Source organism: Haemorhous mexicanus, chromosome 4 (assembly GCF_027477595.1).
Source record: "Haemorhous mexicanus isolate bHaeMex1 chromosome 4, bHaeMex1.pri, whole genome shotgun sequence".
NCBI lineage: Eukaryota > Metazoa > Chordata > Aves > Passeriformes > Fringillidae > Haemorhous > Haemorhous mexicanus.
In genome coordinates this window covers 62,815,032-62,834,796 of record NC_082344.1, presented here as the reverse complement: position 1 = coordinate 62,834,796, position 19,765 = coordinate 62,815,032, and the positions used below count along the sequence as shown (strand labels likewise).

Genomic DNA, 19,765 nt, shown 5'->3' with positions numbered 1-19,765 from the left:
CTCTTCCAAGCTTCCACAGAGCAAACACATCTTAGTGTGCGTGCCGGATACATACTGCATCATTCACAGTTCAGCATAATACCTTTTTCTTTGGGCTAACTGCAGTAATTTTGTAGGGGAGGGGACAAAGCACCTCTCTTCCAAACTTTAGCTAACTCAAAGTTAGCAATTTAAAAACTGGCTTAGAAAAGCCAGTGTTCTCAGGGACTTTGCATAATCTTCAGCATTCAGCTACCATTTTATAAAAATGCTATATCTTTGCAAAGTCCAGATAGCATTCAGCTCGTCAGCTGCTCATCCATTTTCTGAAAAAACACGTACCTCATGCAAACATGATAAACCACAGGGGAATTGTATGCAAATTCGAAGCTTTGCCATTCCATCAAACTTCTTTATTCTTTGGTGTTTGCATTGCTGGGTGGGCCCCAGACAGAACTTGCATCAGTTCTGATGAAAAAATCATTTCTTGACATTAAACTAATATACCAGTGACAATGAATGTCATTACTGATAAGTGAGTAAACCATTACGAGTATTGCTTGTAGGGATGAAAGCAGATTTTCTGTACTTTTTAGTTAAAATTGAAATATACCCCATATGAAGTTGAATTCACAATGGCCACATTAGTTCCAGCAAAGCCGCTTTTGCTTGCGGAAGTTATGAAAGACCTCTCTTAGGATTTTTTAAAAGTTCAGCAGTTTGTTTTTGTTTTAAGTAAAAAATAATTAAACATCATGGCAATGCTGATTTAAATGTGAGTACATTAGGCACATAGCCAAGTTTTTCTTACATGCCTCACTGTTAGAAGCTTTTCTGCCTTTCTCAGGATTTTAAGATAATACAAACTGCATCAAATACAGTTCTTTCATGGACATAAAACCTTTAGATGTAATTTTGTCTAAGTTCAGCCATCCTCCTTCCACCATTGTGGGTACTTCGTATAGGGAAGGGTTGTTGCCTTGCACTTGAATCATTAAAGGGACAGTTAGAAATCTTGTCAAGTATTGGCACCCTGCAAGTTAAGCATTTAATTGAGGGGCCTATTTCTCTCTCCTTGGAGAGAATCTAGGTTCCTTATTTAGATAATCTAATTCTTTAGAAGAACATACCTGCCACCACTGACCTTATGCAGCCCTGGGGATTCCACTTTAGGCACTTACATTGCATTTCAGGAAGTCAGGTGATATGAATAGTCTCTTTTATTCCCTGACCTAAAGCACAAAAAAAAGCCTCGGTTATAGGGTACAAAGCTGAAAATATATTTCTAAACTTTTATGCAAGTGTTTTTCCCCAAAAATCATGCTACAGGCATATCTGTGGCTAAAACCCAGGGACAGAGATCATGTTTTGTATTATCCACTTTTTTGATTTAAACTGCATGTATGAGGAAGGTGATTTAACTATTTCTAAATTATTTCCTTTTAGAATTGCAGTTTCTGCTAACTCTATTTTGATTGCAAGCTTAGTTTTTCTGTCTTGCAAGTAATTTTACTAAAACTTGTTAAAAATGTTTAATACTACATATCAGTGTTTGACTACTTTCATTCTAGTAAAAACACTGCATTTTTTGAACAAGAATCTAATTTCTATGTCTCTTTTGAATTAAGGAAATACACCATGTTTCTGGGTGGTTTTCACCTTGATTTGTCCTTCCTGTTTGTTCAGACAAACAGTGTGTAATGTTCATGGTCCTGAAAGCTGAGTGTTCTTATTCTGTGTTTAAACATAGCTCTCCAGCTGGGGATTGGTATGGTGAGGTAGTATCTTGCATAAATGCAGATCTTTCTCTTTCTGTTTCTTTTTCTATTTCTTTTTTCTTTGTTTTCAAAGAAAGCAAATCACATGAAAAACAAAATGAGGTTTAATGTTGTGGCACAACAGGTGTTAGTTTTAGATATTTAACTTAAGCAGCTGTCATGTTCTTCTGCCTTAGAATCACTTCCATTTGGAAAATTTCAGATTTTCAATGTGGTAATTCTAATATCAATTCATACACCTTAACATTTTCAATGGCTAATCTAGATGACACACATACCAGTGAATATTAGGTGAAGAGCAAGTTGTTAAAGTTGAGTTCTTAATGCCCTGTTTAGACTCCTAAATGTGTGGTCAATTTTTTCAAAAGTGTTGTGTTTGGCAGCTGATGTTGAACTTGAAGGCATTGAGATTATCTAGCTGCAGAGTTTTCTTACTCTTCGGAGTAATGTAATTGTTCAAACACTGATCTATAAGCCAGGCTTTACCAGTTTATTTTTACTGATGCTGGAATAGAACAGTTTAAGGGTTTTTAATGCAGTGGATTGATTGCCTGGGACTGATTAAAATATCACACACAACGAGGTATTTGTGTTTGAGGACCATTCTGGGGATATCTCTTATTGGGGAAAGCGGTCTATGGCCATGCTTTTAACTTCAGGATCACAACCTTTGAATAAATAGTATTAGGAGCTGCACAGGTTAGCCATTCAAAGCAATCAATTAGTAGGTCTTACCATGCAAATGTTTTTATGACTTCATATTATATGACTTTGTTGCTGCTATTTAAATTTTCTTGAGTTATACAGCTCATTCTATCAATGCAATACAAAATCAGAGTTAGAAAAATTCAACAAAATATTTCACAGCCATGATAGTAAAGGAATGAGTATATGATGGGTATCTTATCTCACCGTGTTCTCTGAGTTAAAATGAATGTGTTCTCACCGAAGATTTATCCAAAAGTACATTTGCTATATGTGCTGATGTATTTGCATTTAAGTACTCAAGACTGTGTAGGTATTTCTAGATGTGGGACAAGGGTGTGAGAAACTCAAAACTTGAATAACAACTTCCCTTTAAAATTTCTAAATGTCCCTTAAAATATTTCATTTAAACTATTAATATAAAAATTTTCTAGATTTGCCACATAAGTCAAGATTGGCAAGACTTTATAATCATCTACATATTCTGGTGTCTGGTTGTTTCCAGGTGATGAATACATATTCTTGAGTTGAAACACTCCAGTATTGGGTTTTTTTGTTCATTTTTAAATGCTTATGTAGCTGGGAAGTGGGTGTGTCTTTACCACAGGACCTGTTCTTGGTGCATTTTAGGCTCAATTTAGTTAGCTTAAGTAGGTGATGTGTAGCTTATTTTAACTTCAAATGCTCTGCTCTCAGGTTGACCATTCACAGATGTCTACTAGTCATCTTTAGTTCATCTTTACCACTAATGACACTCTGAAAAGTAACCAAGCAATTTTGTGTGTCGACTTTGTCTTCCTCTTTGCTTTTTTATAGAGCTAAAATTGTAGTTCCAATAGATTTTCATATTTAGTTTTTCATTTACACTAGTTATGGTTTCAGCAAGGGGCTTATGATTATAGTATATCCACAATAAAATGAGAATGACTTGAAATGTAGTTCTTAGTAGAGGTATTTTAGAATATGTGTGTAGGAATTGTTATTACTGCTAGCGTTAACAATGAATACTATATTCAGGTACTTTTTAAAGTGTAGATACTTTATTACTAAATCACCTGTCACTTTCTAATCTTAAAGCACATTTTTATTCAAGGGTCAGGTTTAAGGTGAAAAAAATGGGATTTGTTAATATTTTATTTGGGGAAGCAGTTTTAAAAAGGCTTCTTTAATTTAGCTTTTAACAAACTCAGTTAATTCATCAAGGTCAAAGTAGGAGTCCTTTTTGCAGCCAAGTAAGACCATACTTGAAATGACTGTAAGCTTTATGACTTCAGCTCCTATCTCATGGTGCTACATTTCTTTAGAATATGAAGAGACATGTAAAGATTAGTCCTTAAAGATACTACCATTTACAGATTTTAATACCAATGTTAGCATTCCAGTTTTTTACTTCAAGTAGTCCCACAAATCAGTAGTTTAAAGCATGTTTCCAAAATTTAAAGGTGTCAGACTTCTTAACTATGAAGTAGTGTTTGTGGTTCAAAATAAGCAAAATTATTCACCACTCAATAGCTTTTGTCATTGTATTTGCTTTATGCATAAGTGAAAGTATATAATCTTAGAGATGTGACTGCAGTTTCTGCAAATGCTCAGACAGGATAATCTTTGCATAAATTGCACGGGTATATATAGAAGTCCTAAGCAGAATGTGCCAAGAAAACCTATTTTTTCATGAGTTTAGTACTGAAACTTGTTCTTCAGAGAAAACTGCCCTTCTGCCATTCATGCATATTCAGATGCATGGCTTGGGGAGTGCTTCTCAAATGCATACTCTTTGGTGTACTTTGCATGACATTGTAAAAAGCTCCTTCTAGCGCTTGTATTCGGTGGGAAGGATACTTTGTGCTTTTCCTATTCCTAAAGTAACTACCATTTTCTGTAAACTTTCTTACATAGACGATTTTTTACTTAACCATATCACTTAGTCCGCAGTTGTGATTCTGATACAGGAAAGGTAGATCAAGCAGGAGTCAAACATTTAGACAGTTAAAAGTAAAAAACTAGTCTGAGAATTTGTAGTGCTTGGGAGAAGTTAACTATCAGCTCTGAGGGGAAAAAAAGCTAGCATTGTGTTGTGACATTCCACTGAGATACAGACCTTCTGACAAAACAAGAGTTCACTTGCTTCTTAGCACAGGACTGATGAGCCACTGAGCTGAAGGAAATGAAAAAATATTTAACAGGAATTCAGCCTTGACAATTCTGGAGTCAGGATGATAGAAAGTGTGTATTAACATACATGCTTAAGTATCAGTGCCTTTGCACAACTGATTATCTTTAGTTTTATTATTTCAACATGGTTGATAAGCAGTTACTTTCGAAAACAATCTGAAACTGTCTTTAAGACAACATGGAAATAGTTCTGATTTTTGGGACTACTTCCATGTTGTTTTAAAAGTAGGTCCAGGTTGTTTTAGAAGATAACTGCTTATCAGTTATGTTGAAATAATGAAACTAAAGCTAATCCGAATTCTTGGGGCTGTTTTCACGTGCATGGAGATCTGGAACAATCATGGTCTGTGATAGTCCTTTTCGTACTTGTCCTAAAAATTGACCAAAACTGTAATGGAAGTTTTCTGATTTAGTTGTGCCTGCTGTAGTGGAGTTGTCCAGTTTTAACAGACCTTTCTAGAAAATACTGGCTGGTGTGTGACCTACATTACTGAAATACTTTTAAGTTCTGTTTTGAAATTAAAGCTTCCTATTTGCATAGATGATAACTGTTCTCTTGGAAGATATGATGAACCTATTTTTGGAACTCAAAGCAGTGTTGTAGCATTATAAAGCTGAGCTGCACAAAGTTTTAGAATGAACCTTGTACCCAAAGAATCTTATTCCTTTAGGGACAATTAAATTTCAGATAGTGTTGCTTTATAGCATGGAATTCATAACTGTCATTTGGAATAGAGATTAAAATTTTGAAGCACTGATTACCAAGACAGTACCCAAACTCACAATTGGGTAGTGTGATGTGTGAGCAGTGGGATAGCAGAATGCAATTCCCATATTTAAATCCTGCTGTACTTCAGTGTATTCACGTTTCGATATTGTGTGCTATCTGCCCATTGTATGTATGTTGTATTGCCCAAAATTAAGTAATGCAATTCAAGGAAACAAACCACAAATGTTCTAAAAAGGATGGGGAAAGCTTATTTTTCCTTCTGCTTCTAGCAGAGCAAGACCTTTTGCTTTAGATACACAGAACTTTCAAACTAAAATGATGCAGGGGTGAAGTTAGAGCCATGGCACCATGCCACCCAGTAGAGCAGTTTACAAATAAATTGCAAGCTCATGTTCTGTGTTTCACTTTTCCATTCCTCTGTAAGATCTAGGACCCAGTAGCCCAGTTCTAGGAATTAACCATGACTGAGCCCGCAGAGTGTCATTAGGTCTGTAATAATGACCATTTCCCAGACAGTCATGTGTTACCTCAGCACATATGCATGTTAAAAATAAATGAGAATTTGTAATGAGCCTGTTACAAAGATGAAACACCATATGCAATTCAGTCTGGTTTTTACCAATACTAGTTCTTTTCCCTTATCAGCTACAAAAGTAGCAAAGCATGTTTTGTCTTTACTCAGTGTTGGTTTTTTCAAGAGCACTGATTACCTTACTTACTAGTGCTGTAAACTGAATTTAAGTCTTCATTAACAATCCTGATGAGATACCTTCTGGATGCTAGGAGACAGTAGGGAGCAGATCCAGCTTGGTCACTGCTCACACCTTCTATAGAAAGCAAGTTTGCTGTGGTAAGCAGGTTCTTTTCATTGTGCTGTTGAGAATCAAACCTGTAAGGGCATGGAAGCAGATTAGTCACTTCAGCAGTCACTTCAGTTTCTTTTGGTGGTTCTTAGGGCAGCTAAACTGAACAAAAGCCAGCCAGTCCCAAAGTTAAGGTTACTGTGAACTAAAATAGTGATGGTGACTTGTTGGCAGTCAAACCAGGTTGAAATTTGCCTCTTGAAGTGTCAGTGGTATTTGGTCTGGGATGTGGCAGGAGACAAGAGAAACCCACATTTTTATATTTTTAACAGATTGCTTACCCAACAGGAGCCCATTACTCTTAATAGTAGTTTGAGATAGAGGTGGGAAAAAAGGCTTCTTCCTCTTCATCCCAACATTGACTGAACTGTTTAAGACCTGAAACTCTGGTTTCATCATGGCAAAGCTGATCAGAAGTCATAGTGTGTGATTCAAAGAAAACTTCTGTTCCAAAGCTTTTTTTATTCCTCCAATGTGAAGAATACCTGTTTGCTGAGGGATGTAGTTTGAAATCAATCTATGGTTTTGCTAAACTGTCATGGAAAGTCACTGACTGTGGGATATACCTTCTGTCCCTATAATACAGGTACTAAGTGCATGGCTGCATCTTTAGGGAATTTCACCAGTCCTGGGATGTATATGATATATTTCATTGTACTCTGCTGAATTACTAGAGTGAAGACCACAGTAAAATTAAGGCACAATTGTAGGATTTTAGTGCAGTACAGTCTAGCCAGAAACCTTGAAAGTAGAAGAGACTGTAGTTTTACAAACTGTTTTCAGTTCCTAAAAGGTATCCCAGAAAGACCAAAGAATTTAGGAGTTGTCTTTTTTCTGTGTCTGTAACTTGGGTTTATTGGAAAACATGGGAGAAAACGGCTCGGGTAAAACAAAATCTGTGAAAACATACTCAGTTCATTGCAATAACTTTTATTACTGTCAGTGGAAGTATTTGTAAAGATAGTACAATAACTTCCTAATAATCATACATAAAAGAAATTGTCCTCTGTGAGGCTGATACTCTATTAGTAAGATTTGTGACATTTTCTTTTCATAGTTGAACTTTAATTTTCCACCTTTTAACTATTAAGAGCTGACCATGTGTAACTCAAGTCTTTGTATGCAAAGGCCCTGAAGCCAGCAAGTGTGGCCTCTGGCAGGGGCTGATGGCCCATGCCAGGCACTTGGCCAAGCACCAAGAAAATGCTGTCTTTTATGTGACATGGCTGTCCTTGTCCTGTAGTTCCCCACCTTCCTCGCTATTTTACTTGTGCATGAAACTAAATTGAACTCTTACAGACATTAGTCTCCTTCATTAATCAGCTTATGCATAACTGTGCTGTGGATCACTAGAACTTATTCAAGCAGTTTTGAAGGAAACAGGAATTCACAGGCTGTCAAATGCATACACAGCATTTCTTCACACTGCATCACACAGAGTTCTTCACACTGCATCTCTAGTTTTATATTTGGATGCTGTTAAAATTACAGTTAATAAACTTAGATCTTACTTTGTATCATTGTCCATCTTCAGAGTGTCTGAGTGGGCAGCTGTTAGAAGGAACTTGTGTTTTCCTTTCAAGTTTTTTGTTAAAAACGAAAGAATTTGTATACCAATACTAAGGCTTTTGTTTTCTTTTAGGATCGAAATAGAATGTATGACAGTCTGAATATGCACTCTTTGGAAAACTCCCTTATTGACATTATGAGAGCAGAGCATGATCCACTTAAAGGTATGTTATTATGCTAAGTAAAGAAAAAAAGGGTCATCCATTCTGCATATTTGAATGAATACTGATTGTTAATTTAGATTTTAAGTTCACATTAAAGTGCAAAATGAACTATTTTTTCATGCAGATGAAAAGTCAATCTTAAGCTGTCTTTTACTGAAAACATTGTTTCACAGTTACTTAAAACAAACCACTCCAAGTGTTGACAGGTAATTTTCCCTTTCTCTGCAGTAAAAGTCGAAAAAATATCCTAAGTCAATTGATAAAATCAGGGTTTGTCCCTTAAAATATTTTTTTCAAATCTACTGGAGCATACTAATGCATCCTAATCTGAAGAAGTCCAGAAGGACAGTTAGCTTTAGAATTCTGGTTCCTCTTACAGTCCTGAGCTCTATTAAGTCATTTGGCCACAGCAGTGAGCATATAGCTAGTATATGTGGGTTTCCATTTTAACTCCTCTTTTCACTGTACATTAACTCAAACTTTCTCAGGTAGCATCTGCGATTGAACGTCGGGACAGGGAGCACAAACAATTTCACTTGGGCTGATCAGATGTTACTTCATTTGTGGTGTTCTGATTAGATTAACACAATCTAATTTTAAAACTATCCAAGACTTTAGGTTTGCTTTGTAGAAATTAAATCTCTGTATTGAAGCAATAGAAAAAATAAAACAATAAATTTTTTTTGCAGCATTGCTTACTCCCATCCATTCTCCTTTTATAGAGGCTCCTATACTTACTGTGTATTGCATTAGCACAGAAAAGCCTGTTGTTCTCCTAATTTGAAGAACACCTTGCTAGTCTGCTCATGATTCTTTTAAGATTTGTGTAGTTACTTGGAAGACCTGTAGCATTCAGATAGCATTTAATGGTATTTAAAGATTAAAAATAGTTAGCCAAAAGTTTGGAGTTTTTTCCCAAGCTGAAAACCTCAACAAAGCATCTGTAAGTATCTAGCATTTGCTTAAACTGTTAATTTTTCTCAACTTTAAAGTAAGTGGAACCCAAAATTAAATTTTCTTAGGTGTTTTTAAATCTGATCTCTTCTTTGTTATGGCCCAGAGAGAATTAAATCCATTTTAGCAATTTTATTCAAGTGCATTATTAAACTCAGTTTCTGTCTATTCTACATGTTTGTAAAACATTAAGTAGAACAAAAGGTTTGAAACCTGTAAACAGCTAGCCCAGTGGTGACTGCCGTGTGCAAAAGCGGCTGAGGTGACCAGCTGTATCATTGCTCTTAAAGAGGATTCTTCTTCCAATTGCCACAGTCAGGTGGTTACTACTTCTTTCCTTGTCTGAAAGCTGCTGTTAGGCATAAAGCTAGAGAGTGCAGATCTTCTACTGCAATATACTGCCATTGGCTCCTCTCACATTCCTGAAGATGAAAATCAGTCTGTTTCTTCTTTCTGTACGTGCTGACACGACAAATGGAATTTGTTGCTTGGTTCCCCCTGCCATCTCACTGTTTTAATTTTATCTCTGTAATGCAGAATAGATTTCAGAGCCACAGTGAGCACAGAAGATTCTAATTTTTATTTTCATTCATCTCTTCATATTTCATTGTGGTACAATAGATGAAAATTATATATTTCCAATAATAATTTTCCAAGGAGAGTAAGAGAGGAAAAAGCTTTAAGACTTGAAAGTTAATTTGGTTCATACATAGATACCTTGAAAAACTCAGTAGTTTCTTTCCATCTGTGCTTTCTAGGGACATGAGAATATGGTGTCAGTCTACAGTTAAGAGATTTATTTTTTTTTACAGTTAAACAGCGATGTTCTTGCAGTGAAAATTTTGCTAAGTTTTTTGTTGGAACTAAAACAGATGGAAGCCATAGATAGTGATGAACTCAAAGGAAATCCATTTTTCTGTTCGAGTGCCAGAGAACAATGCACATGCCAACTGAATTTAAATAGAGTAATTGTGTGCTGCTATCTAAGTTGATGGATAAGATATTTTTTCTCTGTGGATGTGATTTCAGCTGGAACTGCTATGTTATTAACAATAAGGCAGGAGAAATGTTCCTTACAGACTGAAAATGGAAGGAGGAGATGTTGTTGTATATTGGCCTTTTAGTTCTTCTCTACTGTCTACTGATTTTTTTATTCCACATTGATTGGAATTTCTGAGCAACTTTAACTTTTTTTTTTTTCCTTTTCTCTGCCAGACATGAAACTTTAATTTGGTTATATCAGTCTCTGTGACTTTTCACCACAGAAAATCTAAGATTTACTTAAAACTCCATTATGTTTGCTTTCAGAATGCACAGGATTAAGAATATTATTTGTTGCTCCTATTAATATATAACATATTTTATTACAACTAAAGAGTATTTTTTAACTAGGGAATTTTTTTATGACAAGTTTTCAAGTAAATATAAGCACACTAAAACAATGCATCTTTTATATCTGATCACAGCAGTAAAATGAAAGCCCCTGGAATTTTAATCACGTGTTTCAGATTTAGCTGCTTACAATATCTGGAGTATGACTAAGCATCTTGTCTCAAATTTTGCAGAATGCAGAACAGACAGTCTGTGTACTAGCTCATAGCTTCAAGTTTTGCATGTCAAGATCCATTTTAGGAGCAAGTCAAATTTCACCACTTTTGCTTTCATGAATTTGAAAAAAAAATTATTTCAAATATGATTCACTGAAAGCTAAGTTTATGCCTGCCAGAAAATTGTTTATAGATGACTAGTTTTGGCTTTGCTTAGACAAAGCTTTGTCATTACAACATGTGTGATCAAAAGAAAAGTAATTTTTAGCTTTCAATAAGATACTTTCAAGATAGAGTAATAGGGAGAAGATGTTTGACTTTACTAGTCATTGCAGCAGAAATACTGATCATATTAAAACTGATCGTTCCCATGCAGCTTTCTTGAAATGCATTTCATAACAAGACCTTAAGTAATGTTTAAGATTATCCCATCTATTCAATTCCAGTGAAATAAAAACTGAAGTTAAAATAATTCATTTTATTATCATTGTTCATCTAATAGTTCTTAAAATGATTGAAAGAAGAATTAAAATACTGATAGTCTGACACATAGAGGTATTGTTAGTATAACTCTTCAGACATACCACTTGTGTACCTGGTTTTCCTTTTTCCACTTCTGCTCCCCCAAATATCAATGCATTTTGCTGTCAAGAAGCAGGAAAGACAGTGCATTTGGGCTGAAACAGATATGGAGAAAGCTTAGAAGCAGTTGTTACATTTTCTATGCAATATATATTAGTATTGAGGAGACTGATTTAATGGAATTTGTTACCTGCTGTTTTAAAAACTTTCCAGCAAAGATTATTTCACAAAGAGCTTTGTCTTTCTTTCAAAGACATTTGTTTTATATTTTGTGTTATAAAGCTCTGAAGTTTAAAGCTGCATAGTTTCTTCCTAGAGTAATTCAAATTGTGCCAAGAAAAGAATTTCTGAGGCTGGAAAAAAATATAGAGGAAAAAAATTCTCTCCCTTGTCACATAAAAGGCTTTGAAATCTTACATACACATTGTTTATTCTTTCTTTCATAGAAACTTTTTCTGATAAAAGAATATATTTAAGACTGATAAACTGATTTGTCTGAATACATGGAGTATCAGAGACAACCCATTTGGCCTCGTTGTGACTTGCATAGTTCCAATGCAGGCACTGGGAAATGCAATCTCTGGGCTTTGTGTAACTAGGTGTTGGCCAAACACGGGTTTGTGCTGTTGCCTTAACTACACTGGTTCCAAAAACTGTGCTTTCTGAAACTGCTGTCATCCTCAGCCATTCTCTCTTACTGGGAAAAGCTTGACTTGGAAGCTTTTTCTTTTCTACTCAGGAGATCTCTTGAAAAAGAAGGAAAAGGGGTAAGGAGTTTTTGATTTTCAGTCTCTTCATCCAACAAACTAAGACTTTTTTTAAAAAGGGGGAGAGTAGACGTGAAATATTGAACTTGTGAATCTGTGAGTCAGTAATGTTTTAATATATGGGGATTCCTCCAACAGTTCAGTTAAACAGGAATAATAAGTATGCATTTCTAAAAGTAGATTTGAATTTGCCTTAAAATAAAAAGTATGCCAAGAAGAAGTTTACAAAAATTTGTATTTCCTTTGTCCCTATCAGTAATATGAGATTACAGAAATGTTGCTAAAACTAAGTTTGTTACTCTTTCCTCATGTTTGGATTAGCAAGACTCTTAATTGGATTCAGTGGATATAATGGCCCACGAAAACTTACTTGAAGCTTCTAATTTTTTTTTCTGTCCTCACAGAAGAGTTCATTGAGAAATGTGTGAGGCAGGCAGTTCTGTTAATATTAATTACATTTAGGTAAGGAAGAGGAGGCTAGATTTAATAGAACTCTAGTTGTATAAGAAGTGTCAGGCATACCTGCTGCTTCTTGGCAATGCTAGTTTCAATTTAGCCACAATACATGAGAATTATTAATTAGCAGTAAGTAGCATGGTGAAGTTGCAAGTTCAGGCTTGCACAGAGAATTTCTGTAACATGATGATCTTTCTGATACAGAATGGTGAAATTAGGCACTTTATTTGTTCCAGATAGTAGCAGGTTACAAATTTTGGATCTGTAGGCAAGTTCTGTAGAGACATAATGAATTAATTACTTTACAATTTTCAGGAATGGACTAAGTCTATTATTTAAATATTAGCTATTTTCTAACTAATTGGTAGCTGACTTTAAACTATTCACTCATCTTTATTATTAAAACTACTTTTTTAAGCAGGTGGAGGCCACTGGAACTGCTAGAAGACCATTGAATGGTTTACACAGTTCTAGATTATGGAGCAGCATGGGATTAGATAGGATTTGTGCCTAGTTCTTAAAATGGTTTTTTTTTTTAATGCATTGAACAACATACAGTGAAAATAGCCAGCTAGAAAGATGTATGTGATAAAAGCAAAGTAAACTGTTACAAGATGCTGCTCCCATCTTCTGTATTCTACATACTGATATTTTAAGTGAGGTTTAACATAGTAAATGTCCATTTAACTGGAATAAGCTGTTCAAAAATGCTGTGGTCTGAGCTCTGTAAAAAACTGATCTTGAACCCAATTCCACGTGTGAAATATACTGAATTTATGTACATTATTCAGATGGACAGCCTAGAAAACAGTTCATCTTACTTCAGCAGATTAAGCTGAAGGATAAGAACCTAACTAACATCATAAATAAGTAGCAGTGATTGCATTTTGAAAAAGGTAGCAAACATTCTATGTTTAAAATGTTATTAAAGTTGTATGTCCAAGTGGTAGACCAGGTAGCAAATACAGGGGTTTAGTTCACGAGAATGCAGTAAAGTGTGATTTCATTGAAATAACCATGTAAATAAAACTTAGAAGTATCAATACAGCAGTGTGCTGAATATTGTGTTAGTTCTTTTCCTTTCTAACCTTGAAATCATTTATTATTTGAGTTAGTGAATCCATCTCCCCAACAAGGAGATGAGGTTTTGGGCTGCAGTGGTGGGCCCAGCTGTGTGGTGCAGTCCTTCCTTCCCACTCAGTGAGAAGTCCTTCATTATTTCAGCTTGGCATATGTGTTTCAGATGCAGCTTATTTGTGAACCTGTAAAGGAAAGAAGCAAAAGAATGCAAAAGCAGAATTGCATAAACCTAGAATTTACTATTTTTTAGAAGTTTTCCTCCCCAGGTGTTGACATTGGTGAGCTTCTCTCTACCTACTTAAATCTGACTTCTGTTTATGAAATCATTGCAGGGAAAAAACCCCTCTCCTTTTGTCTCTCTTGCTGCATAGGAAAAGAAGATAAATTGAGACAGGGAGAAAGTCACCAGAGTCAAGGAAGTTTGAGATAATGTCTCACAATTTCATTTGTTATTCTCAATAAATGCAGCATTCTGATTTGCAAGGAGCACCTCATACTGTTACAAATGTTTCTATAGCAGTGTATATAAACATGATATGACAGTGATCTTGTGAAATTCTTGCTGTTAGACAAATGAATGTTAGCCTTGATGGAGCAAAAACCTAAGAAGTATAGCAAAGTAACTTGTACACCAGGCTGAGCTGTGGCAGCTCCCAGTCTGCAATTTAAAGATCCTTTTTTGCTGATTCTTTGCCTATTTTACCAGCATGCATTGCTAGAAGGGTAGAATTTTTATAGTTCCAAGAAACATTAGATATAATTGTAGATGTTCAGTATAACAGAAGAAATATATTAAAACTGGACACTTTGAAGGCAAGAAACATAAAGACAGAGGCTCCTACAAAGGTTTTTGTGTTTAGTGTTTTGCCTAAGCCTACTTAATGATTCTGTTGAAGTTAGAGAAGACAGTGGAGTCATTCTGGGCAGAATTCATCTGCTCTTCTCCAGGAGCCTGCCCTAGCCTTTCAGTGCTTCCAAATTCAACAGCAAGTTATTCTCACCTAATCTGCAGGTGTTCTGATACCATCCATTCTTACAGTAATAAAATCTGTATGATAAATAGTTCATAGCTGTATAAAAATCCTTTTTTCCACAATGCCTGTATATAATAAGGCTGAACAAAATTTCCTAAATTATCTTAATCTTGCTATTTTGAAGTTTTACATTTCAGAGTTTGTGATGTGTATATTTTCAAATTATTTTTTGGCAGAAAATTACCATGTTGGTTTCTTAAAGGAGAAGAGGAAAACCTAAACCTTATTATTTACAGATTTATAACAAAAAAATTTTTATTTAACCCCAAAGGTGTCCCTTGGGACTCAGAACTACTTAAAGAAATTTCTAGTCTTGCTGCTAAGATCATGGGTTTTCCAGCAGTAGAGGACCAAACAGAGTATGATAAGAGTAGCTAGACAGTCTTAATATATAGCTTGCTGATTTGGTTTTCTTTTTTCCCCCTGGGGTTTCTTTTTCTTTGCAAGCTGTCCGCATATATATGACCCTTTAAAAATGTGTGAGTTCTAAATGCCCATTGCTTCCAGACTGGGTTCTTTATGCCTCTACAAGCATTCCCATTTCCTTCAAAAGATGTTTAAGTCACAGTATTCACATATATATATATATATATATATATAATGTTCTTCAGATTATAAGCAGACAAGTATATTTGAATAGCAAGATAAATGGCAATGCAGTTTTTTGCACATTCAACCACAGTTTTTCCAAACACAGCAGATATTGTAAATGTCTCTCTAGGTCAGTGTGCACTACTGGTATGTTTTCAGCTTCCTGTAAAAAGAAAAAGTCTCCTTTAATAAAAAGAAATTTGTAGTGAGCAGACGCTTCAGCTTTGCATTTTAAACCATTCATTTAAGTACTAAAGTATAACGTGCTACTGGTGTAGTAAAATGCAGTTCTTGAAAAATTCTAATGTGATGATACAAGGTTTACATATAATTTTTTATTCTGTCTAAAATGCTGAAATTTTTTTCTATAATACTCTAATTTTGTTGAATTTTTCAATAAGCAACTGTTCTAATGTTGCTAGACTTACTGAAAAATAGTACATACCAGGGTTATATGAAATACACCAAGATGTAGTCATAAATCAGTTAATAAAATTTGCATGCATTATTTCTTATTAACATGATTTTTCTTAAATTGCTTCAGTAGAGAAGCATTAAGCTATAGAAATGCATTAAGCTATAGAAATGCCACTCTGTTAAGCAATGTGCATAGTGCAGTTATTCACAGTTGCTGTGAAAGAGAAGACTAAAGCAGTCAGCACTATTTCTGGGTGTCATGAAACAAAAAGTGGCTTTATCCTATTGGAGCTGATCCCAAAGTACACTGCCGATCTTATGACCAGAGAATTAAGGTTAAGAAGTCTGTTCTTGTCAGCTTTAACTTGGGTCAAGGGTATTGTTGGTTAATGTGCTTGGAGTTAAATATTAGCTCTTTATTTCCCTTAGGCAAATTGTAAGCAGTGATTTTTCATTATTTTTTCTAGCATAATAGCTAAAACCTCTGCATTTGTTTTGTTCTTTGGTTTTTGTTTTCTTTTAAGGTCGCTTGAGTTATCCACATCCGGGGACTGACAATCTTCTGATGTTAAATGGTAAGTTCTAATCTTATAACAGTTTCTAATTATCTCTAGCTTAGCTTAAATCTGACATGTTGGTATACAATTATACTGTTCTATTCTGTTACTGAATTACTTGCCTCTGGTCTTCAACACTGATGGGACTGTTGCCATTTCTTGGAGTTGAATGGCAAGAGCTAATCTTGCAACAGACTTTCATTATATCTAGCTTATTGGAAATCTGAAATGCTCATAATGATGCACTATTCTGTTTTGTTCTCAAGCAGTCCAGGGGTATGTTTTCCAAAGAGCTGTAGGAAATCTATTATGCTGAAACAGGAATTAGAAAAATAAGAAGGCCAGAAACACATGTTTTTCTGTATTGGGTAAATAAAGAGTGAACTAGACACTTTATATTACACTCATGTGAAATAACATTTTATTTCTGCTGGGGTTTTTGAAAGTGGCTTTTGTCAAGCACGTGTCTAACCGTGAAATATGCTGAAGTTAGAGTTCATGTTCATGTTCCTCTCCCAGTAGGTCAGACTTCATGAACATCTGCTACTCAGTGAAGGCATGAACTTTAGCCTTTGTTCAAGGCTAAAGAAGGAAGCACAGCTTGGTAATCCATCTAAGTCAATAATAAATCAGGGGTTTTGCACATAAGTGTTTTCTGCATTGGGAAAAATTAGAGCTGTAGTGCCACAGCTTTTCTAGATTAGAAGACACAGAAGCTGTTGTACACAAAGTACACTTTTGTCATTCACTTGATGAGTCTAAGTTTTAACAGTAAAGATCTCTTAATAAAAAAATATGGCCAGAACATGTTTGTTGGTGTCTGAAATTATGTGGAGGGTTTTTTTTGCTCTTGTAATTGCCTTACCCATTCTGCATAGTCATTTACACTTGTGCAAATGGATGTAAAATGCAAACAAATATCTATTTTCCCTGCATAACACTGAGCAAATGTTTAAAATTTTAAGGAAATTAAGATTTACCTTTATGCACAGTAAAGGTAAATACTGCACAATAGCTATTTGTAGAAGTACATCCTTTGGTATTGAATAGGTAACTTTAGGATAATGGAGTATCTTGGAAAGAAAAAATAGGTACTTAACTACAGAAATAAAATCAGTGTTTAGCCAACACTATATTGATTCCTCTACACTGAATATCAATGTGCTTGATGTCACAACATTTACAACACTTTACTTTCTGTGTTTAACTGCAGCTTTAAGACCTGTTCTGCAGACTGGTTTGTTCAGGTGGTATATGTGCAATTGTCATTGTCTGCCACTGTGCAAGGAGGTGTTAGATGGGAAAGTATGAAGAGAAACTGAAGTATTTCAGTGAGATGGCTGTAAGAAATTAAAATATTAATTTCTTTAATTTTACTTAGAATGGTGAATGTCTGTTTTTAGAGTTTTGCATGCTAAAAAGGCACTTGGGAACTATTGTTACTCCGTGGAGTATCTAGGAAGGAAGGGGTATGTTGTTATCATGAGCACTGGAGAAACACCAGTAGTACCAGTCTATTCTAAAATCTTACCACAAAGCTAGAACATGCACTGAAAAATATCTTGCTTTTAATGGCTGTGTGGTTTCTCTTGTACTTTGAAAGGTAGCACTTTGTGTGACTGCTGGCCCCTTTAAAAGCTGCAATATTATTTTCAGCCTTCAGTAAGTGAGATAAAAATAACAGTTTAAGTATCTGAAAGGTGCTGCAACACATAATTTTTTAAATTATGCCCCTTAGAATTTAGTTCAGAGCCTTGTTGTGTAGACATCTAGTCTCTACTACATAGCTGGAGTCTGATGTGGGTGTCAGTGCAGGCCAGGGCAGTAAGGAACATTCTTCAGAGCCCCTGCAGGTTGGCATGTCTTAACTGCAGCTTCTTGTAGCTCAAGAACAGAAGCAATGGAAACAGCTTTTGGGAAGCTCCAGCTACTCAGACTCTGCACAACCTTTCTTTCTCAGCAAGAATTGAGGGACTTCCTCCAAATGTGCAGTAATGAGAATTATGGTTTGAACACCTGTTGATGAACTTGTAAACTTCAGTTTCCTTCTCCACTTAAGTGAGTTCAAGCTAACATTTCCCTCTGTCCCTGTAACTGGTGCCTTGGGGGGAGATTTGGGAAAAGAAGAGTTGATTGAAAGACTCCACATTTATCCCTTAATTTCTCAGTAAGTACTGTAGTAGCCATGAGGAAGAGCAGGAATACCAGACCTTCATGAAAGCAAATCACAAATGTTTTTAAAACCCTCTGCCCTTTATGCATGGACTAATACTTAACACTGACCCTCTGTGGATTTTAGTGAGATTCATTTTAGTGAACTGGTATCTCTGGATTCCAGAAAGGTTCTAACATGACCCAGGCTGAAACTGTGCAGCCCTTTTACGACTAATCACTTCTAAATAAAACTTTTCATTGGGTAGTTTTTCTCTTTGTAAGTGATAGATTTTTTTTTTTCCAACTCATTTAAAATGTACTTACTGAACTGTACCTAATATTAATATTTACAGTTTTCATTTTTTAAATTAATGAAATGAACTAAAGGAAACCTGATTTATGTGTTTTAATAAATTATGTATAATTATGTATCTGTTTCAGCTTAAGCTGTAAAAAAAAGGTAATGCATTTTTAATGACCGTTATCTCTCAAAAGTCAAAAAAAAGATACTTTGGAATGCATATACCTGACTGCAGCTTTCTCAGCTTAGAGAGAACATTTTTTAAGCAAGTAATAATGCAAGAGTCAAGTTTGTTGGCATGTAGGGTGGTTTTCCCCATTATGGGGTTTCCCCCACTTTCTCTTGTTATAAAGCATTGAATTTTTTTCAGTTGCTGTTGAAACAGAATTCCCCATTTGATTAGTTTAGCAAGGGTGTATTAGACTTCTTACAGATACTATAACTGGTTGTGCTTCTAAAGAAAGCACTTCAGTCAGAAATTACTAAATTTCCTATACAGGAATTGCTAAATAAACTTTTGAAGTCTTATAGGCATGCCAAGTTTGAATGGTCATAATGGTGTCTTTCAGCCTTAAAATCTATGAAGGTGTTATTTCTAAAGAAATTTAAATGGAATTTGGGTGTCCAAATCCAATAGAATGAAATGGGAATTAGGCATCTACCTCCTTTTGTCTAGACTCTTGGGCAATTATTGTTATAGCTGTTTATAGATTTCTTTAAATTGCAGTTATTAATGAAAAAGGCTTCATCATGTCTCTATCGCTATTTGATCATTATGTTGCAATGCTAGTGACAAATAGTATTTTATCTTTGTAGGAAGTTTGACTGGTAGTTTTTCCTGGTACACAACATAGTATTTTTAATTCAGCTTAGTCATTCAGCTGAGTTCTTGAAGTATGTGTATATTTGATCTCTGGTTGTGTATTTGAAATATGTGTCTCAGTAAAATAAAACCATACATTTGGTATCTTTGTGGCAACATTGCTCACATAACGTACAGATCTATTGTCTTGATGTTAGACAAGTATGCACAGCAAATGTATTTACTTATGTCTTAAATCTGTGACCCGATTTACATTGCAGAAAAGGGGATTTTAATTTTTCTGATGGGTGTAAGCTGTATTAGCATGCAACTTCAGGGTTATAGAAAAAGAAGGTTTTCGCTAAAAGGAAGTGTCTTTGTTGTATATACAGCACTCTTAATTTTGGAAGGTTCCAGTGTTACTGGATTTCAGTTTATTGGGCATCATTGTACTTCTTGCATGTGTTGCCTTATTGATATTTTTTATAATGAAAGTGTCTTTCATGCATTTTCCCTCATTTGAAATCTTTCCAAGTTACTGGCTAATTAAAATATCCAGCTTT

At 35.1% G+C, this 19,765-nt stretch overlaps 1 protein-coding gene across 5 annotated transcripts in view; it reads left to right on the top strand.

Moving 5' to 3' along the window:
• Nucleotides 1–19,765, top strand: part of CPEB2 (cytoplasmic polyadenylation element binding protein 2) — a 51,392-nt gene that overhangs the window by 7,008 nt on the left and 24,619 nt on the right. For 3 of the 5 annotated variants that reach the window (XM_059845147.1, XM_059845145.1, XM_059845146.1), the window contains 2 exons: nucleotides 7,870–7,960; nucleotides 15,913–15,963. In XM_059845147.1, the coding sequence (XP_059701130.1) occupies nucleotides 7,870–7,960; nucleotides 15,913–15,963 (142 nt within the window). Of the gene's footprint in view, nucleotides 1–7,869; nucleotides 7,961–15,912; nucleotides 15,964–16,464; nucleotides 16,751–19,765 lie in introns of those variants that run through there. The other 2 variants (XM_059845149.1, XM_059845148.1) reach the window with 2 other exon arrangements.